At 42.8% G+C, this 19,332-nt stretch overlaps 1 protein-coding gene and 1 long non-coding RNA gene across 5 annotated transcripts in view; one reads left to right on the plus strand and one right to left on the minus strand.

Moving 5' to 3' along the window:
• Nucleotides 1-2,078: 2,078 nt before the first annotated feature.
• LOC144091190 (uncharacterized) lies at nt 2,079-12,379 on the minus strand. The gene is made up of 2 exons (XR_013305644.1): nt 11,863-12,379; nt 2,079-8,235 (listed from the first exon to the last, which is right to left on the minus strand). It is a non-coding gene; the product is annotated as an uncharacterized LOC144091190 (long non-coding RNA).
• A 4,583-nt stretch (nt 12,380-16,962) lies between these two features.
• The window catches only part of brap (BRCA1 associated protein), a 36,971-nt gene continuing 34,601 nt past the window's right edge, over nt 16,963-19,332 (plus strand). Inside the window, exons 1-3 of one of the 4 annotated variants that reach the window (XM_077621968.1) lie at nt 16,963-17,619; nt 17,775-17,936; nt 18,016-18,178. In XM_077621968.1, the coding sequence (XP_077478094.1) occupies nt 17,541-17,619; nt 17,775-17,936; nt 18,016-18,178 (404 nt within the window). In that variant the 5' untranslated portion in view covers nt 16,963-17,540. The remainder of the gene's footprint in view (nt 17,620-17,774; nt 17,937-18,015; nt 18,179-19,332) is intronic. The other 3 variants (XM_077621967.1, XM_077621969.1, XM_077621966.1) reach the window with 3 other exon arrangements.

Raw genomic sequence — 19,332 nt, forward strand, 5'->3', positions numbered from 1 at the left:
ATTTATACGGAGACATGATTACACACGTGGATTAAAAAAAAAAAAAAAAAAGTATCACCTTCAGTCAACATTGGATCATTCAGAGATACTCACTGAACTTCTCAAGTGAGTTCGCTGCACTGATAGTAAAGGGGCCGAATAATATTAAATAATAATAAACTTTTCAGTTTATTTGTTAAAAAAAAGTCTAAAATATCCAATAAATTTCGTTCCACATCGTGATTGCTGATTCTTGACAAAACAATGTTATATCTTTGTTTGACGCCTAATATGTGGCAAAAGGTTGAAAAGTTCAAGGAGGGCTGAATACTTTCACATGCACTGTATTTGCAACTAATTGCCGAAGAGAGATAAACCAACTGAATAATTGGCAGTGAAAAATGTTAATTGACAGTGAAATCAGTTGAATAATTTTGCTCCTAGTTATTAATCTGTTGACTCATTGTGATTAATCTAGGCATTCTGTCGGAAATTTCAAATCAAAATGGATTCAAGATCTATCGCTGTCAATTAATGAATCATGATCATTGAGTCAATGAGTAAATGATTTATATGTAATTAATTTTGCGATAGATGCGATTCGACACGACCATCACGTTTTAGCATTACTGTTTCACAGTAATGATTGAGAGTTCAATCTCCAGTTGGTTCTCCCTAGGTCCTCTGGTTTCTTCCCACATCTAAAAAAGAAGCATGGCAGGCTGATTGAACACTCTAAATTAGGGGTGCTCATCCTTTTTTTCTCCAAGATCTAATTTTCAAGGACCCAACTTCATGCAATTTACCAGGTTTCACGAGGGGGGGGGGGGGGGGTATATGATGTCTCATTATGCAAAATGTGAATGGTTCTTCGTCTTATTGTGCCCTGCGATTGCCGAGTAACCAATTCAGGGTATCCCCAGCCTACTACTTATACTTGGCTAGGATAGGCTCCAGTACCCCTGCGATACTAGTGAGGGATAGAAAATGAATTAATGAATCGATGTGATTTAACAGTTAGCTCTGTAGACTACTTTGTGGTTAATCCATGAATAATAACTGCCAAATAGGACCTTAATTGCTCTAATTGCAGCCAATGAGTTAAGCACTCATCTCAACAATTTTCTACGAGAGAAAAGACATGAATTTGAATTATACTAATTGGGAAGTTTTCCTGTGTTTCTTGAAGAATCTGGCACATTTTGATCAACTTCCTGTCTGCTTCAAAGCACATGTTCAAGATCACTTTTGGATCTTTCCTATTTCTGCATCCTCACCCTCTTGCTACTGTGACAACAAAATTTCCCGAATGCAGGATGAATAAAGTTATCCAATCCAATTTGCGTTTGGACTGGTTGAAAATGTGTTCCTCATCGACAATCTGGAGTGCAAGCATCTGATCATCCTTTTTGTTAGAAAATGGAAAAAAACTGGAATATTAAAGTGTTTTGGAAATAAATGTTCAGTGTGAGGAAAACTGGCTTGAGCTTTAACTTTAAATTTTATGGTTAAAGAAAAAACTATTTAACAGAAATGTAATCATGGTACAGTAGTTAAGTTTCACACCTGAATGACACAAATGCTGCTTATCCTATTTTAGTGCCGTCTAAATTTTAATTGAATATTTTTCACAGATTTTTGGGGGCATGGTAAGAAAACGTGTTAGAAAATCTAAGTTTCAGGCTAAGATAAACTTTTGTGCATTTTTAGCACTAATCATTTTAGTTTCAATATTCAGTTTTTTCCTAAATAATTTGGTACATTCATGGATTATTTCCTGTATGTTTTGGGTCAAGTCATTTTGAAAATGATGGCAATTGGAGGAATTTTATTCAACGGGCCTGTTAGAAACCGAATGACCCGAAATTGAGTTTTTTTCTTACCTCCGAGATGAAAAGTTAATGTTATTAGTGATAATCGTAGTGATTAGATTACAATGACTTAATTATTCATTATTTTGACCTTTGGAACCTTCCTACAATTTATGTTAATTTGCCTCCATGCTAAAGGAAACTTTGTTTTAATTCACCAATTGACCCTGTAATCCTGAAGTTTACATGCATGTTCGTTTTCAAAAAAAGGACTCTAATAACAATGTGTTCAAATCTAAACAATTTATTGCCCAAAACAGAGGTATCCGATACAGCCCGCTGGGTCTTTACTACCATCCTTTCCTTAGCAGAGGTGTGTAGACTGACAAAGACTGTCTGCAGTTGGCCGCTGTGAAGTCTGGTACTGGTCGCTGATCTCCACTCCTTGGCTTCTTGTAACTCATACCATGTTGCCCTGGTGACCTCTGGCAGACGCAGTGTTCCATGGCTGTCTTCATTAACACGGCCACTTGGATCAAATAAACAGCCTCAACTTTCTTATATCACACCCCACTGTGAGGTCACTTTTAAATGTTAATACTGGTTATTAGTAAATATTAATCTCCTTTTCGTTCTCAACTATGTAGCGATTGACATAAACAATCAAAATATAAACAAATTACCAAGGGCAAAATATAATAATATGATCATATGACTTCTAAGACAAGAAAGTACACAACAATATGTAAGATGTAAGCACAATTGTAACTCCTAAAAAAGTGTGTTCTAAACTACAACTACGTCATTTGCGCAATGTTTTTACCAGTAAACAGTGACGGGTTATTGTACCTCCCTGAGTTAGACTTTAATTTTAACACGACTTGCATACCTCTCATGCATCTTGTGACCTTTTCAACTGGTACCGTGCTATTAATACTGGTTGAAGTATAACAATATCCTCCCATACAAACGCAAGCACAATCTTTTTCGACTAATCTGCTGTTGAAGATTAGTCCGTTTTGTTTATTAAACGCGGTGTACCGTTTGAACCAGCTCAACAGTCATAATTCCAGGTGAAATTGCCCGTGGTCGATTTTTGCTCTGAGAGGGGGTTAAAACAAATGGTTAAACCAATCAGAGCTGCAAACCTCCGTCGACCCCATTTCAGGGTTAGGGTTGGATGGTGGAAGCCGTAGGGATGGTGTGAATTTCTAGGCATTTAAATGGGAAATTTGGTACTTTTCTGAAATGGTTGCTTAAAAAAAATTAAGTGACAACTTTTTGGGATTTCCGGAGTTTAAGGAGGTTGTCCGGAGTCCGGGGAGTTTGCGTTTGCATTTCCGGGTAAACTCCTGGAATTCCTGGAGTACTTTGTAGCTCTGAATAAAGGCACAAGTGCCCATCCATCCTATGGTCAGGAAGTCTCACAGCAGGACGCCTTCACACATGCCCACATCAATGAGGTCAATTGATACTGAAAAATTGCAAAACAGTGGGAGTACGTGGGCAATTAATGGAAGCAGTTTATCTAGTCCAAATGCAAATCTATAAGGCAGGGCTGGAAACAATCTGACATCATCGAGGAGAGTGTCTTTTACCGTAGTCCATGGGAATGCCTGGCATTCACCCTTCAAGTCACCTATGGTCAACAATTATTATGTAGTTCTCGAGCTGTGTCCTATTGCAAATGTTAGTGAAATGTGTGGAGATTTAAAACTCATCATGTATCCCTCACTCTGTTCCAGAGTCATGGTGGAGGCTTCCTCTGCACTTGCTTGCCTATAATGATGCCAGTGCTATTAAGCCTCAAGCTATCTATTAATTGATTGAAACACTTTCTCGTAAACCAAATCACTGCCGAGTAGACGGCGCCTCCCTCCTTGTCGGACCCAAATCACCTCAGCTGTTGCTTCAGGCAGGTGTTGTGGCACCATGTTCCATCCAACAAACAATCTTAGTCCACAGTTCATTACAAGCCCATTAGGGAACTGAATCATCAGTCCATTCTGGCTGAAATAGATGGTCACTCCCATTTTATTGAGTAAATCTTCTAGATCACTTGCGCATACCTTTTTATCAAGACAAATTCATGTTGGAGTGTTTGTCCGGCAATTCCAGTCTTTAATGGCATGGTATTCAGCAGACTCATCGGTAGAACTGTGTTCAGTTGCATTAATTGTCCGTATTATCCACCTTCATGGGGAGATGAGGCTCTGCTTTGCCTCTCCCCCAGTACCTGGTCACTCCTTGTAACAGTAGAACAGTCCAACCGGCTGTTTTGTTATTGATGCTGTGGTTGTGTTGAAAAGACAAGGTGGAGACCTCTGTGCATCAGGCCTCTCTGTAGGGTAAAGCAGTGCTTTGCAGTGCCAATGTTCATACTGACGAGTTAAAGCAGTTTGTAGAGCAGGCGCTTCCTCTGCGTTTCACTGATGAAACTCCTTTCACGACTCTGCCCCTCAAATCCTATCCATTCACACCTGTCTCGCCACTCCTTGCTGCAAATTCAAGAACTGTTTCTGCATATATTTGACTTTTCGCATTGTACTGTGATCCTTCTTCACTTCACAGCTTCAACTTTCGCGGCTTTACTGCACAATTTTTTTTCTGAAGAATAAAAAAAAGTCATAAAAAAGTCAAAATCCACGATGGAACTCACAAGAGAACCCACTTCCCTGTATTTCGCTTGCCACTAAGAAAATGGCGGAACACAGAGGACTGCCACTCAACTCAGCACCAAGGAAAAAAATGGTTGCGCAGTGGGCGGTGCCCGTAATTTTTATCCAAAAATAGAGCTTTCTGAGTGGCCAAGAGACTCTATGAGGGTGGAGTTTTATCAAAAATGCGAGCCCCGTGTGACCTTAGCCGTGACTCTTATTTGAAAATAGAACTTGCTCAGCAAACTGGACGGCAGAGAGCATCGGCGAAGGAGGATTTTTTTTTTAAATGCAAGCCCCGGGTGACGTTACAGAGGACACCGTGGTCCTAAACCGAAAATGGAGCTCACTCAGCGGACTCCAGGAGTCTCGTGGTAGCAGAGCTGACAGTGGAATTTCTCCAGAAATGTTTCAAAGCTCCCGGTAATGTTATTGCGGGTGCCATCGCCCAAGGGGTAACGTGGAAGTTCAGATTTCATTTAGGTCCGGGCAGCGGGCTTACGTCGTTGCACTTATGTGAAAATAGAGCTCCCTGGCCGGCTAATTGACGGTTGGACGGCACAGAAGAGTGAAGTGGAAGTTGAATTTACCCCAATCCGAACACTGTAATAGCAATTACAAGTTCGTAGGTTTTAAACCTAGGTTCTCTTAATTTGCATGCCTTCAAAGCACCAGAAAGCAATCTAGTTGACATTAATTGTTTAATGCTAATGCAATCCGTGAATATTCTAATCAACATCAATATGACATTGTTTATCAATGTGCGTCCATGTGCATTAGGTCTAATACATGTGTACCAAAACACATCCGCATTAGTCAAAACAGATGAGGACTGAAGCATCTGGAAGCCTTCTGAAGGGTCAGTGGTGGAGGGCAGATGCCCCAGGTGCAGTTCTCAGAGCAAGTTCCCAACAGGCTGCAGTATTCTGGCTCCTCTTTGTTTAGGCTAACCAAGGCTTCCAGGAGCAAAGCTCGTACTTGGTTGCAAGCAAGTATGATAACAATAATAATGAACTAATGGTGAGCAAAGCATTCTTTAATAGCAAGGCTTGCTTGCTTTGGAGTTGTCCGACCTTTCTTAATGATATCCAGTCTTGAAATGTCCGTCTTGAAAATGGCTTTGACAGTAAATCTGCAAACAAATCCATTTCTTCTCCTCCTTCAGACATTGCGGGTTGACAAAACCGCTATTAAATCAACAACAATATATTTGCTTGTGCAGCTCGCTCCAGATACAGTTTGGTAGCTCTGGCTCGTCCACTATCACTAGCCAATCATAGTTGGTGAAAGTGATGACGTATCCCTACGCCTGCGAGAAGGCCTTGGTGTCACCAAATCGAATTCTGATTGGTTAAAGCAACAGTCCAGAGGGGGAGAGGGGGAGAGAGATAGAGATAGGGATAGATGGATAGAGATAGGGATAGATGGATAGAGAGAGACATAGGGATACGGATAGATGGATAGAGATAGGGATAGATGGATAGAGAGAGAGATAGGGATAGATGGATAGATGGATAGGGATAGATGGATAGAGATAGAGATGGGGATAGAGATAGGGATAGATGATAGAGATAGGGATAGATGGATAGAGATAGGGATAGATGGATAGGGATAGATGGATAGGGATAGATGGATAGAGATAGAGAGAGGGATAGAGATGGATAGAGATAGAGAGAGGGATAGAGATGGATAGAGATAAAGAGAGGGATAGAGAGAGGGCTAGAGATAGAGAGAGGGATAGAGATAGAGAGAGGGATAGAGATAGAGGGATAGAGATGGATAGATATAGAGAGAGGGATAGAGATGGATAGAGATAGAGAGAGAGATAGAGAGGGATAGAGATGGAGAGAGGGATAGAGATGGATAGAGATGGAGAGAGGGATAGAGATGGAGAGAGGGATAGAGATGGAGAGAGGGATAGAGATGGAGAGAGGGATTGATAGATCTGAAAATACAACTTCAGGAACAGGTTAAGAAAGAGTGAGATCAATTTAAAGGAAATAGGTTTATTACCGGACTGCAGGATGGAGGGAGAGAGCTCAAACAGCTGCGAACACGCTCACAGTCTGTTGTCCTTGCAACTCTCTCTGAATGAACAGTGGGTCAGTCTTTATATAGGAAAACAGGGCATAGTATGGTTTCTATGACAACGACCAAACTCTGGGCAAAGTCTGATTAATCAGTGGCAGGTCTCCATGACAACGACAAAACTTTGGGCAATGTCTGATTAATCAGTGACAAGTCTCCGTGGCAACGGCCAAACTTTGGGCGAAGTCCGGTTAATCAGTGTCAAGTCTCCATGACAACGACCAAACTCGGGGCAAGTTTCTAATGACATCGATGTTTCTATACTTACAAAAACTGATACAATATGAACAAGCAATTGCCAAGCGACTGTCATTTTATCTTACAATCTTATCTTACAATTCCCTCCTCTTGTGAGTATAAAAACATCGAAACTTTGTTTGTTAGCGACGCTACTTTTGAACGAAATTCTTCACAAATTACTTCGAACTGGAGTTTAGACCGACCAGAAGGTTGCGAAAACCTTCACGCAGTTGAGGGAAAATTGCTCCCTTGACCTCCTGCTTGGGACGATCGCCTCATGGTATGGCGTCTCAGAATAGGAAAGACATATTAATCAGTGTCAGACAGTAGTGCAACATCAGGGTCAGATATGAATATGGATTGTTGCATGTGTATATGAGTTAGCATTAGCTGGGTTTCAACAATCATGGTGTGTTCGACTGTGGCATTAATGGTACGTTTGATCAAAACTGAGAAGCAGGGTAAACAACAGGTTAGGATAACAAGCACGAGAGCAATAACAGTTACAAACGGTACTAGGGATTTCAAGAGTCTGTGTCCATGAGCCTGAGAGGAACCAGTCAAGCCATCCTCGTTGTGGAACCGGATCTTTGGTCATAGCGTTCTGGATGTTCTTCATAGTTTGTAGGGCATCATGGACTGAGTAGGATGCGTTGGCAGGGATGAAGGTGCAGCATGAGTCTCCTACCATGGCACACACACCTCCTCGCTGGGCGGCCACTCAGTCAAGAGCAGGGCAGCCCTGGAAAATCACCTGGGCCATGGCGTCTACCCGGGCCTCTCGGCCTTGCTGCAGCCGGACTGACGCATCGACACAGGCCCAGAACCTGCAGTCAATGGTCTCCAGACGCAGGGCGTTCCTTGCCGCTCCCACCCAGGGGAACAGAGCCATCAAGATTTTGGAGGAGACTGACCAGTGTTTGTGTTTGAGGTGGACATCCGAGCCCCCACACTGGATCATGGTCGTGAGCTCCGACACTTGTTCATCAGCTTTGACGGTGGTGGCCAACTTGGTGAAGTTAGTGGTCAAACTTGGAACATTTTGCATAACCACTAAGTGAGAGAATCCGCTTCTCCTCTCTCCTCCACCACCAGTCTGAGTCTTTCAACGAGTCCAGCACTTTGGGGGCGGCAGGCGCAATGATACCTCAGGTCGATTGCAAGATGCCGTCCCATAGCTTGCATCACGCGGCTCACGAAGCAAGCACCACCATCACTCCAAATGACTCGTGGTATTCCATGGCTTGGAATGATCCTTTTGCATATGGCTTTTGCGACTGCCCTGGCGTCCGCTTTCTTGGATGGGCATATCTCAACCCACTTGGTCAATGACCACCAGACAGTACCTGTATATGCCATCTTGGTTCAGCTCGATGAAATCCATGTTCAGAACCTCAAAGGGATATGTCCTTGTTTGCCTTGTTCCGCGCTTGGGTCGTTCATTGCCTTGATAGTTGTGTCTATAGCAGGTGAGACAGTTTCTGCAATTATTATTTTTTAAAGTAGGTTTGGAGACCTCTGGGAACATGCATTGTTTGTTGTACTATACTGATCATCCCCCTGTTGAGACATGGCTCCGCCCATGGCTCAATTTGGCAATTACTTCAAACAATGATTGTGGGACGGATGGCTTGTTTGCATAGAGGCCGCTCTCGCGTTGAGTGGCTCCTTCCGTTTCCCATTGTAGTTTCTCTCTTTCTGGTCGTTTATTTTAACCCTTTGTAAGAAGGTTTAGTCTCAATTGAAATGCTTTCATCTTTTTTGCATATGGAGACAATAAAACCTATATAAAAGAGTTCCCTATGGTTTATGGCATTGCTCGCTGAGCAATAATCTTTCCAATCAATATTGGAGTGGTTGCCGTTTCGTTTTATTAAGTCAGAAAGTTTATCTCGCCTGTCTCCTCAAACGTTTCAACTGAGAGAACCTTCTTACAGTGCAAAAGGTGGATCCTCATCCCCCTCTCGGCTATTTTCATGTCTGCTGGTTGGTCAGGAACACTTGGTATGGACGTTCCCACTTTAAGGCACCACCTGGCACCACCGTTGGTCCGTTTCCTGTTGAGAAGCACAGTCTCCCTCTGCTAACCCAAATTCAATACATTTCCTTAAAGATTTTTCTTTTTTCCCCCAATCTCTCTTTGTCACTCTCTTTCTCTCTCTCACTCTCTCTCTGCCTCTCTCTCTGTCCCTCTCTCTGTCACACCTTCAGCTGCTTTTCCCAAACTTTCTTTTCTATGCACTACTCTTTTCTCCATGCTTACCAAAATCTTTTCTATTCACTTAGAAAAATATTTTCTATTCACTTAACAAAATCTTTTCTATTCACAATTCCCTTTCTATGTTCATCAAACCTTCCACATCCTTCAAATTGGTACAGAAACCATGCCTCCACCCATCACGGCAGACACAGGTAACCCCCCACACTATGCATCTGCACGTACCCCACATCAGCAACCCCCCGATCTCCATTCTGCAGTCCGGCAACAAACCCATCTCCCTTGTCGCTTTTCGACCCTTTTTAATCACTTACTTAATAGTTTAAACAACAATTCTATTCTAAATTTACCAAAATTGATCTCAATACTTCGTGATTCACCCAATATTTCTGATCACACCAAGACCACAAGTCCCTGACTTTGTCTTAGCAGAGTCCCTGACTCTATAAACACACCAAGACTATAAGTCCCTGACTTATTCTTAGCGGAGTCCCGGACTCTATTCTTGTTCTACTTACGTTGGTCCCAGACCACAAACTATAATGTTCTACATACGTTGGTCCCAGACCACAAACTTTAATGTTCTACGTACATTGGTCCCAGACCACAAACTGTTAATACTACCGCAGTGATAATACTCATTCAAATTATCACACTTCACGGAGACAGAAATCAAAGGGTGAACTCACGATCTTTCTCGTTCCGAACCTGCGCTAGTTCGGGGGACCCGTCACCAGATCACCGGAGCGGCGAGGGAACGTCCGTCGGGTTGACCCTTTCAATGGAGGATGCTGTCGTCGTGCTCTGTCGTCGCTCCGGCAATTGTTGGCTGTTGGGTCTCGGGTTTCTGGCACCAAAGTACGATAAATCTGAAAAGCCAACTTCAGGAATAGGTTAAGAAAGAGTGAGATCAATTTAAAGGAAATAGGTTTATTACCGGACTGCAGCATGGAGGGACAAAGCTCAAACAGCTGCGAACACGCTCACAGTTTGTTGTCCTTGCAACTCTCTCTGAATGAACAGTGGGTCCGTTTTTATATAGGAAAAAGGGGCATAGTATGGCTTCTATGACAACGACCAAACTCTGGGCAAAGTCTGATTAATCAGTGGCAGGTCTCCATGACAACGACCAAACTTTGGGCAAAGTCTGATTAATCTGTGACAAGTCTCCGTGGCAACGACCAAACTTTGGGCGAAGTCCGGTTAATCAGTGTCAAGTCTCCATGACAACGACCAAACTCGGGGCAAGTTTCTTATGACATCGATGTTTCTATACTTACAAAAACGGATACAATATGAATAAACAAGAAATATCTGAATCATATTATATTTTGTCCATCAATACTTATTATTCCAAATGGTCTGTTAGCTTCCTTTCATTGCTTTTCCCCCTGGTTCCACTGCTTCCAGATGTGTGTTTTCATATTGAAGCATTTAACCAATCACATTTCAGCCATTATTTGTTGCCAGATCAGATCTGCCTCAAAGCCTTCACAATCAGTTCTTGCGGGCTCTGCTGCATTAAACTAGACTGTTGCTTTTAACCAATCAGATTTCGAGTTGGCAAGCCCACAATAGAGCTTCGGGGGCGCTGGCTAGCGGCATGTATAGTTTTCTGTGCCAATTATTAATACATGTGTATATACACATGTATTAATACATGTATATACACATGTATTAATACATGTATATACACATGTATTAATACATGTATATACACATGTATTAATACATGTATATACACATGTATTAATACATGTATATACACATGTATTAATACATGTATATACACATGTATTAATACATGTATATACACATGTATTAATACATGTTTATACACATGTATTAATACATGTATATACACATGTATTAATACATGTATATACACATGTATTAATACATGTATATACACATGTATTAATACATGTATATACACATGTATTAATACATGTATATACACATGTATTAATACATGTATATACACATGTATTAATACATGCATTAATACATGTATTAATACATGCATTAATACATGCATTAATACATGCATTAATACATGCATTAATACATGCATTAATACATGCATTAATACATGTATTAATACATGTATATACACATGTATTAATACATGTATATACACATGTATTAATACATGTATATACACATGTATTAATACATGTATATACACATGTATTAATACATGTATATACACATGTATTAATACATGTACATACACATGTATTAATACATGTACATACACATGTATTAACACATGTACATACACATGTATTAACACATGTACATACACATGTATTAACACGTACATACACATGTATTAATACATTTATATACACATGTTTTAATACATATATATACACATGTATTAATACATTTATATACACATGTATTAATCATAATTTATTAATACATGCATTAATACATGTATATATAAATATATTTGTATAAATAAATATTTATAAATATATATGTAAATATGTAAATATGTAAATATATAAATAAATATATAAATAAATAAATATAAATACAGTGGCACCTCGACATACGATTGTAATCCGTTCCGAGACTGAGATCGTATGACGAGGTTCTCGTAACTCGAGCGGACGTTTCCCATTGAAATGAATGGAAAAAAATTAAATTCGTTCCAGCCCTCTGAAAAAACACCAAAAACAGGATATTGGATTGGAAAAAATGTTTTATTTCTTCTAACTCCCCATCTATTAACAAAGTAACACATAACTAGTGGTTTAATAGAAATAAAATGTGTTTAATCTAACTAAAATTGGGCGGATTTCGCCGAGGGGAGAGGGGCACAAAACTGAATTCTAATTTTGTTGTAATCTTTTGTTACCTTCGTTTTTCGGGTTGGCGGTTTGCCACGCCTCACGTTCGCTATCGATGGACTGTTTGCTGTTGTATTGCCTTCAAAATATTCCCAAAATGATGCACACAAATGTCCTCACAATAGGATAACGCACGACCACTTGCCAACGAGAAATAGTCTTTAAAAAACGATCGCGGGAGCTTTCCTAAGAAAGAATAACAGGAAATGACATCACTGAGCTTCCTACGTAGTGATTGTGGGTAATGAAATTTTATTCTGAGAAAGGTTGCCATTGCCTATGGTTTTGTGTGCAGAGTATACTTCATTACCCAGAAAGCCCTCTTTTTGCATGCGCGTTGTGCGTTTCCTGGTCGTATGAGAAACTCGTCTGAATTAATTAGTTCCGTGCTCGTAAATATTGTTATACACGAAAGATATGCAAAAAAGACCTGGCTTGGTCGCATCACGAAATTTTGACCGCATAACGGGCGAATTATTCGATCGAAATTTCCCCCGTAAGACGAGCATTTTGTATGACGAGCGGTCGCATGACGAGGTACCACTGTGTGTGTGTGTGTGTGTGTGTGTGTGTGTGTGTGTGTGTGTGTGTGTGTGTGTGTGTGTGTGTGTGTGTGTGTGTGTGTGTGTGTGTGTGTGTGTGTGTGTGTGTGTGTGTGTGTGTGTGTGTGTGTGTGTGTGTGTGTGTGTGTGTGTGTGTGTGTGTGTGTGTGTGTGTGTGTGTGTGTGTGTGTGTGTGTGTGTGTGTGTGTGTGTGTGTGTGTGTGTGTGTGTGTGTGTGTGTGTGTGTGTGTGTGTGTGTGTGTGTGTGTGTGTGTGTGTGTGTGTGTGTGTGTGTGTGTGTGTGTGTGTGTGTGTGTGTGTGTGTGTGTGTGTGTGTGTGTGTGTGTGTGTGTGTGTGTGTGTGTGTGTGTGTGTGTGTGTGTGTGTGTGTGTGTGTGTGTGTGTGTGTGTGTGTGTGTGTGTGTGTGTGTGTGTGTGTGTGTGTGTGTGTGTGTGTGTGTGTGTGTGTGTGTGTGTGTGTGTGTGTGTGTGTGTGTGTGTGTGTGTGTGTGTGTGTGTGTGTGTGTGTGTGTGTGTGTGTGTGTGTGTGTGTGTGTGTGTGTGTGTGTGTGTGTGTGTGTGTGTGTGTGTGTGTGTGTGTGTGTGTGTGTGTGTGTGTGTGTGTGTGTGTGTGTGTGTGTGTGTGTGTGTGTGTGTGTGTGTGTGTGTGTGTGTGTGTGTGTGTGTGTGTGTGTGTGTGTGTGTGTGTGTGTGTGTGTGTGTGTGTGTGTGTGTGTGTGTGTGTGTGTGTGTGTGTGTGTGTGTGTGTGTGTGTGTGTGTGTGTGTGTGTGTGTGTGTGTGTGTGTGTGTGTGTGTGTGTGTGTGTGTGTGTGTGTGTGTGTGTGTGTGTGTGTGTGTGTGTGTGTGTGTGTGTGTGTGTGTGTGTGTGTGTGTGTGTGTGTGTGTGTGTGTGTGTGTGTGTGTGTGTGTGTGTGTGTGTGTGTGTGTGTGTGTGTGTGTGTGTGTGTGTGTGTGTGTGTGTGTGTGTGTGTGTGTGTGTGTGTGTGTGTGTGTGTGTGTGTGTGTGTGTGTGTGTGTGTGTGTGTGTGTGTGTGTGTGTGTGTGTGTGTGTGTGTGTGTGTGTGTGTGTGTGTGTGTGTGTGTGTGTGTGTGTGTGTGTGTGTGTGTGTGTGTGTGTGTGTGTGTGTGTGTGTGTGTGTGTGTGTGTGTGTGTGTGTGTGTGTGTGTGTGTGTGTGTGTGTGTGTGTGTGTGTGTGTGTGTGTGTGTGTGTGTGTGTGTGTGTGTGTGTGTGTGTGTGTGTGTGTGTGTGTGTGTGTGTGTGTGTGTGTGTGTGTGTGTGTGTGTGTGTGTGTGTGTGTGTGTGTGTGTGTGTGTGTGTGTGTGTGTGTGTGTGTGTGTGTGTGTGTGTGTGTGTGTGTGTGTGTGTGTGTGTGTGTGTGTGTGTGTGTGTGTGTGTGTGTGTGTGTGTGTGTGTGTGTGTGTGTGTGTGTGTGTGTGTGTGTGTGTGTGTGTGTGTGTGTGTGTGTGTGTGTGTGTGTGTGTGTGTGTGTGTGTGTGTGTGTGTGTGTGTGTGTGTGTGTGTGTGTGTGTGTGTGTGTGTGTGTGTGTGTGTGTGTGTGTGTGTGTGTGTGTGTGTGTGTGTGTGTGTGTGTGTGTGTGTGTGTGTGTGTGTGTGTGTGTGTGTGTGTGTGTGTGTGTGTGTGTGTGTGTGTGTGTGTGTGTGTGTGTGTGTGTGTGTGTGTGTGTGTGTGTGTGTGTGTGTGTGTGTGTGTGTGTGTGTGTGTGTGTGTGTGTGTGTGTGTGTGTGTGTGTGTGTGTGTGTGTGTGTGTGTGTGTGTGTGTGTGTGTGTGTGTGTGTGTGTGTGTGTGTGTGTGTGTGTGTGTGTGTGTGTGTGTGTGTGTGTGTGTGTGTGTGTGTGTGTGTGTGTGTGTGTGTGTGTGTGTGTGTGTGTGTGTGTGTGTGTGTGTGTGTGTGTGTGTGTGTGTGTGTGTGTGTGTGTGTGTGTGTGTGTGTGTGTGTGTGTGTGTGTGTGTGTGTGTGTGTGTGTGTGTGTGTGTGTGTGTGTGTGTGTGTGTGTGTGTGTGTGTGTGTGTGTGTGTGTGTGTGTGTGTGTGTGTGTGTGTGTGTGTGTGTGTGTGTGTGTGTGTGTGTGTGTGTGTGTGTGTGTGTGTGTGTGTGTGTGTGTGTGTGTGTGTGTGTGTGTGTGTGTGTGTGTGTGTGTGTGTGTGTGTGTGTGTGTGTGTGTGTGTGTGTGTGTGTGTGTGTGTGTGTGTGTGTGTGTGTGTGTGTGTGTGTGTGTGTGTGTGTGTGTGTGTGTGTGTGTGTGTGTGTGTGTGTGTGTGTGTGTGTGTGTGTGTGTGTGTGTGTGTGTGTGTGTGTGTGTGTGTGTGTGTGTGTGTGTGTGTGTGTGTGTGTGTGTGTGTGTGTGTGTGTGTGTGTGTGTGTGTGTGTGTGTGTGTGTGTGTGTGTGTGTGTGTGTGTGTGTGTGTGTGTGTGTGTGTGTGTGTGTGTGTGTGTGTGTGTGTGTGTGTGTGTGTGTGTGTGTGTGTGTGTGTGTGTGTGTGTGTGTGTGTGTGTGTGTGTGTGTGTGTGTGTGTGTGTGTGTGTGTGTGTGTGTGTGTGTGTGTGTGTGTGTGTGTGTGTGTGTGTGTGTGTGTGTGTGTGTGTGTGTGTGTGTGTGTGTGTGTGTGTGTGTGTGTGTGTGTGTGTGTGTGTGTGTGTGTGTGTGTGTGTGTGTGTGTGTGTGTGTGTGTGTGTGTGTGTGTGTGTGTGTGTGTGTGTGTGTGTGTGTGTGTGTGTGTGTGTGTGTGTGTGTGTGTGTGTGTGTGTGTGTGTGTGTGTGTGTGTGTGTGTGTGTGTGTGTGTGTGTGTGTGTGTGTGTGTGTGTGTGTGTGTGTGTGTGTGTGTGTGTGTGTGTGTGTGTGTGTGTGTGTGTGTGTGTGTGTGTGTGTGTGTGTGTGTGTGTGTGTGTGTGTGTGTGTGTGTGTGTGTGTGTGTGTGTGTGTGTGTGTGTGTGTGTGTGTGTGTGTGTGTGTGTGTGTGTGTGTGTGTGTGTGTGTGTGTGTGTGTGTGTGTGTGTGTGTGTGTGTGTGTGTGTGTGTGTGTGTGTGTGTGTGTGTGTGTGTGTGTGTGTGTGTGTGTGTGTGTGTGTGTGTGTGTGTGTGTGTGTGTGTGTGTGTGTGTGTGTGTGTGTGTGTGTGTGTGTGTGTGTGTGTGTGTGTGTGTGTGTGTGTGTGTGTGTGTGTGTGTGTGTGTGTGTGTGTGTGTGTGTGTGTGTGTGTGTGTGTGTGTGTGTGTGTGTGTGTGTGTGTGTGTGTGTGTGTGTGTGTGTGTGTGTGTGTGTGTGTGTGTGTGTGTGTGTGTGTGTGTGTGTGTGTGTGTGTGTGTCTGTGTGTGTCTGTGTGTGTCTGTGTGTGTCTGTGTGTGTCTGTGTGTGTGTGTGTCTGTGTGTGTGTCTGTGTGTGTGTCTGTGTGTGTGTCTGTGTCTGTCTGTGTGTCTGTGTGTCTGTGTGTCTGTGTGTCTGTGTGTCTGTGTCTGTCTGTGTGTGTGTGTGTCTGTGTGTGTGTGTGTCTGTGTGTGTCTGTGTGTGTGTCTGTGTCTGTGTGTGTGTGTGTGTGTCTGTGTGTGTGTCTGTGTCTGTGTGTGTGTGTCTGTGTCTGTGTGTGTGTGTCTGTGTCTGTGTGTGTGTGTCTGTGTCTGTGTGTGTGTGTCTGTGTGTGTGTGTGTGTCTGTGTGTGTGTGTCTGTGTCTGTGTGTGTGTGTCTGTGTCTGTGTGTGTGTGTCTGTGTCTGTGTGTGTGTCTGTGTGTGTGTGTGTGTGTGTGTGTGTGTGTGTGTGTCTGTGTGTGTGTGTGTGTCTGTGTGTGTGTGTGTGTCTGTGTGTGTGTGTGTGTCTGTGTGTGTGTGTGTGTCTGTGTGTGTCTGTGTGTCTGTGTGTGTGTCTGTGTGTCTGTGTGTGTGTCTGTGTGTGTGTGTGTGTCTGTGTGTGTGTGTGTGTCTGTGTGTGTGTGTGTGTCTGTGTGTGTGTGTGTGTCTGTGTGTGTGTGTGTGTCTGTGTGTGTGTGTGTGTCTGTGTGTGTGTGTGTGTCTGTGTGTGTGTGTGTGTCTGTGTGTGTGTGTGTGTCTGTGTGTGTGTGTGTGTCTGTGTGTGTGTGTGTGTCTGTGTGTGTGTGTGTGTCTGTGTGTGTGTGTGTGTCTGTGTGTGTGTGTGTGTCTGTGTGTGTGTGTGTGTCTGTGTGTGTGTGTGTGTCTGTGTGTGTGTGTGTGTCTGTGTGTGTGTGTGTCTGTGTCTATGTGTGTCTGTGTCTATGTGTGTGTGTGTGTCTGTGTCTATGTGTGTGTGTGTGTCTGTGTCTATGTGTGTGTGTGTGTCTGTGTGTCTGTGTGTGTGTGTGTCTGTGTGTCTGTGTGTGTGTGTGTCTGTGTCTATGTGTGTGTGTGTGTCTATGTATATATGTGTGTATATATATGTATATATAAATAAATAAATATAAGACCTCTCTGGGATCCCATTTGTTTTCCGTGTCTTTATTAAAGAAATCTTCCACGGCAAAAAAAAGAGCACGTGGCATTGCGCGCACGAGGTCGAAAAGGAACGAAGGGCATGGGCGGCCCAGTTCCTGAGTGGTTAGTGTGTCGGCATCACATCTGCGATCAATGATTTGATCCCGGTCCGGACCTTCTTTTGTTTTCATGTTTTTCTCGGCCTTGCATTGGGTTTTCTCTGGGTACTCCTCTGTGTGTTGTGAGAGCGCTGCTAAGTTTCAGATGAATAAAAGTAAATCATGTTTGCTCACTGTCTCACCTGCACTCATCCGTACAGGTAAAGTAAACGAGAGGGAGACTTTCCCCTTGGTTCCGCTCGTACACTAACAATAGGGCCGTTATAGAGTGAGCAATAGCACTACGTTAGAAGTTACAGCGAAAAGTAGTTTCGTTATGTAACGTAACGAATGTAACGGCGTTCGGTCAAACCGATGAAAATATTGCCATCGCTGGAGCGGAAGTGACACAAATTTGCGCATGTGCAGTAGAAACAACTCTGATCGTGTTCCTTGTCACAATTTTTGTTGTGAGTGACAGCGCTTGCGATACTGATTTTATTGTGAGCTCCCTTCCTGTTTTGACTGATAGTTTGGCAGCAGCAGCCCTCTCTGTTGTTGCTTCCTAGGAGAAGACACATGACCGTGTCGCTGGTGGTTATCCGCTTGGAAATCGCCGACCAGTCTCCAGACCCGCAAGGCTTCAGCTACTCTGCCGGTGAGTAAAGGCAATGACGTCGGGTGCCGTTGTACTAGCCGGCTGGCTAAGCTAACGAGCTGACTGCAATTACTCCACCTAGACGAAGAACAATGGACGTTCTCTTGCATTATCAGAGCCTGTTCAGAATGCAATTGTATCGCTTTTGTCCTCAGCAGGCGACATGTCGGAGGAACAGCTTCGGGATAAATCATTAACGATGGCCCGGGTGGCTTTGAGTGGCAAAACTGCGCAGGAGAGGAGCGCAGTCTTGCATCAGCATATGGGCAGCCGGTCCATGGGGGACATGGTCATCGAAACTTTCGAACCCAGTCCAGGTCATCAGCGGCCGCAGCTATGAGTCGTGAGTTTACTGTGGCAAAACGTACTTTTTCTAATCTATGACTGTGTGTGTAGATAAAGGTGGCGGCCAAGATCCGGGGGGTTGCGGCAGTCATGATGAAGCTGCAAGCGCAGCGCCCATCTCGCCTTCGGAGCAGCTGCCTCAGCAAATATCATTCTTCAGCGGGAACCCATCGGTGGAGGTTGTCCACGGGATCATGCATATCTACAAGAGCAAGTAAGCGGTGTTAGCGTTGGCTCCTGACTAGGGCTGTCCCAAACGATTATTTTTCTCCTGACTAAATTGACAATTGGTCAATTATTCTCGCAATTATTTTTTAAAACGAATCTGGCGATTATTTTTGGAGTTGATAATTATTAATTCACAATCATTTATTTCCACTTTTAGACGATTATTTTTCTCCTGACTAATCCCTTGACTAAATTGACAATTAGTCAATTAGTCTCACGATGATTTTTTTTAAACGAATCTGGCGATTATTTTTGGAGTTGATTATTAATTCACAATCATTTATTTCCACTTACTTAAATTCTTAACACTCGCATCATGTTGATTTTCTAATTAGTCAATTAGTCTCACGATGATTTTTTTTTTTTACGAATGTGGCGATTATTTTTGGAGTTGATTATTAATTCACAATCATTTATTTCCACTTACTTAAATTCTTAACACTCGCATCATGTCGATTTTCTAAGTCAATATACTTTTTCCCCCAAAATCATTTTGATTATGAAATGCAAATTTAACACGTCAGTACGGACTTACTTAAATTCTTAACACTCGCATCATGTCGATTTTCTAAGTCAATATACTTTTTCCCCCAAAATCATTTTGATTATGAAATGCAAATTTAACACGTCAGTACGGGTAAGGAGGTCTCATCTCCTTTTCTGAACAGCTTTATCCTCATTAGGGTCACGGGGGTTGCTGGAGAAACGTTAAAAGGCGAAAGCAACGTTACTTGTTCTTTTTTTCAAGATAAAAACAAAATCTTACCATTATTACAAAACAAGGATCTTGAAGCACCTCCTGTGAGACCTGGGCGATATGACAAGCATTGTTATCACGATTAAAAAAAATCAGTCAATATTGATAATTATCACGATAACTATGACATCTTTCTTTAAAATTTTAAACTTCAAACTTCTGTCAATAAGTAAATAATTTACTTTTCTCATTATTCATTTATGAAAGTCACTGTTACCTTACTTAATAAGAAAAGACAATATAAAATATCATTTTGTTGTTCTGTTGTGCAATAAAGATAAGACGGCTCCCTCCTTACACTATGAAAAGTAAATAAAACCTGCAGAAATTTTGACATAATCAACTGAGGACATCACCATTGGCAAGCAGACTATTTTCAGCCT

This window comes from Stigmatopora argus, chromosome 16 (genome assembly GCF_051989625.1).
Source record: "Stigmatopora argus isolate UIUO_Sarg chromosome 16, RoL_Sarg_1.0, whole genome shotgun sequence".
Taxonomy (NCBI): domain Eukaryota; kingdom Metazoa; phylum Chordata; class Actinopteri; order Syngnathiformes; family Syngnathidae; genus Stigmatopora; species Stigmatopora argus.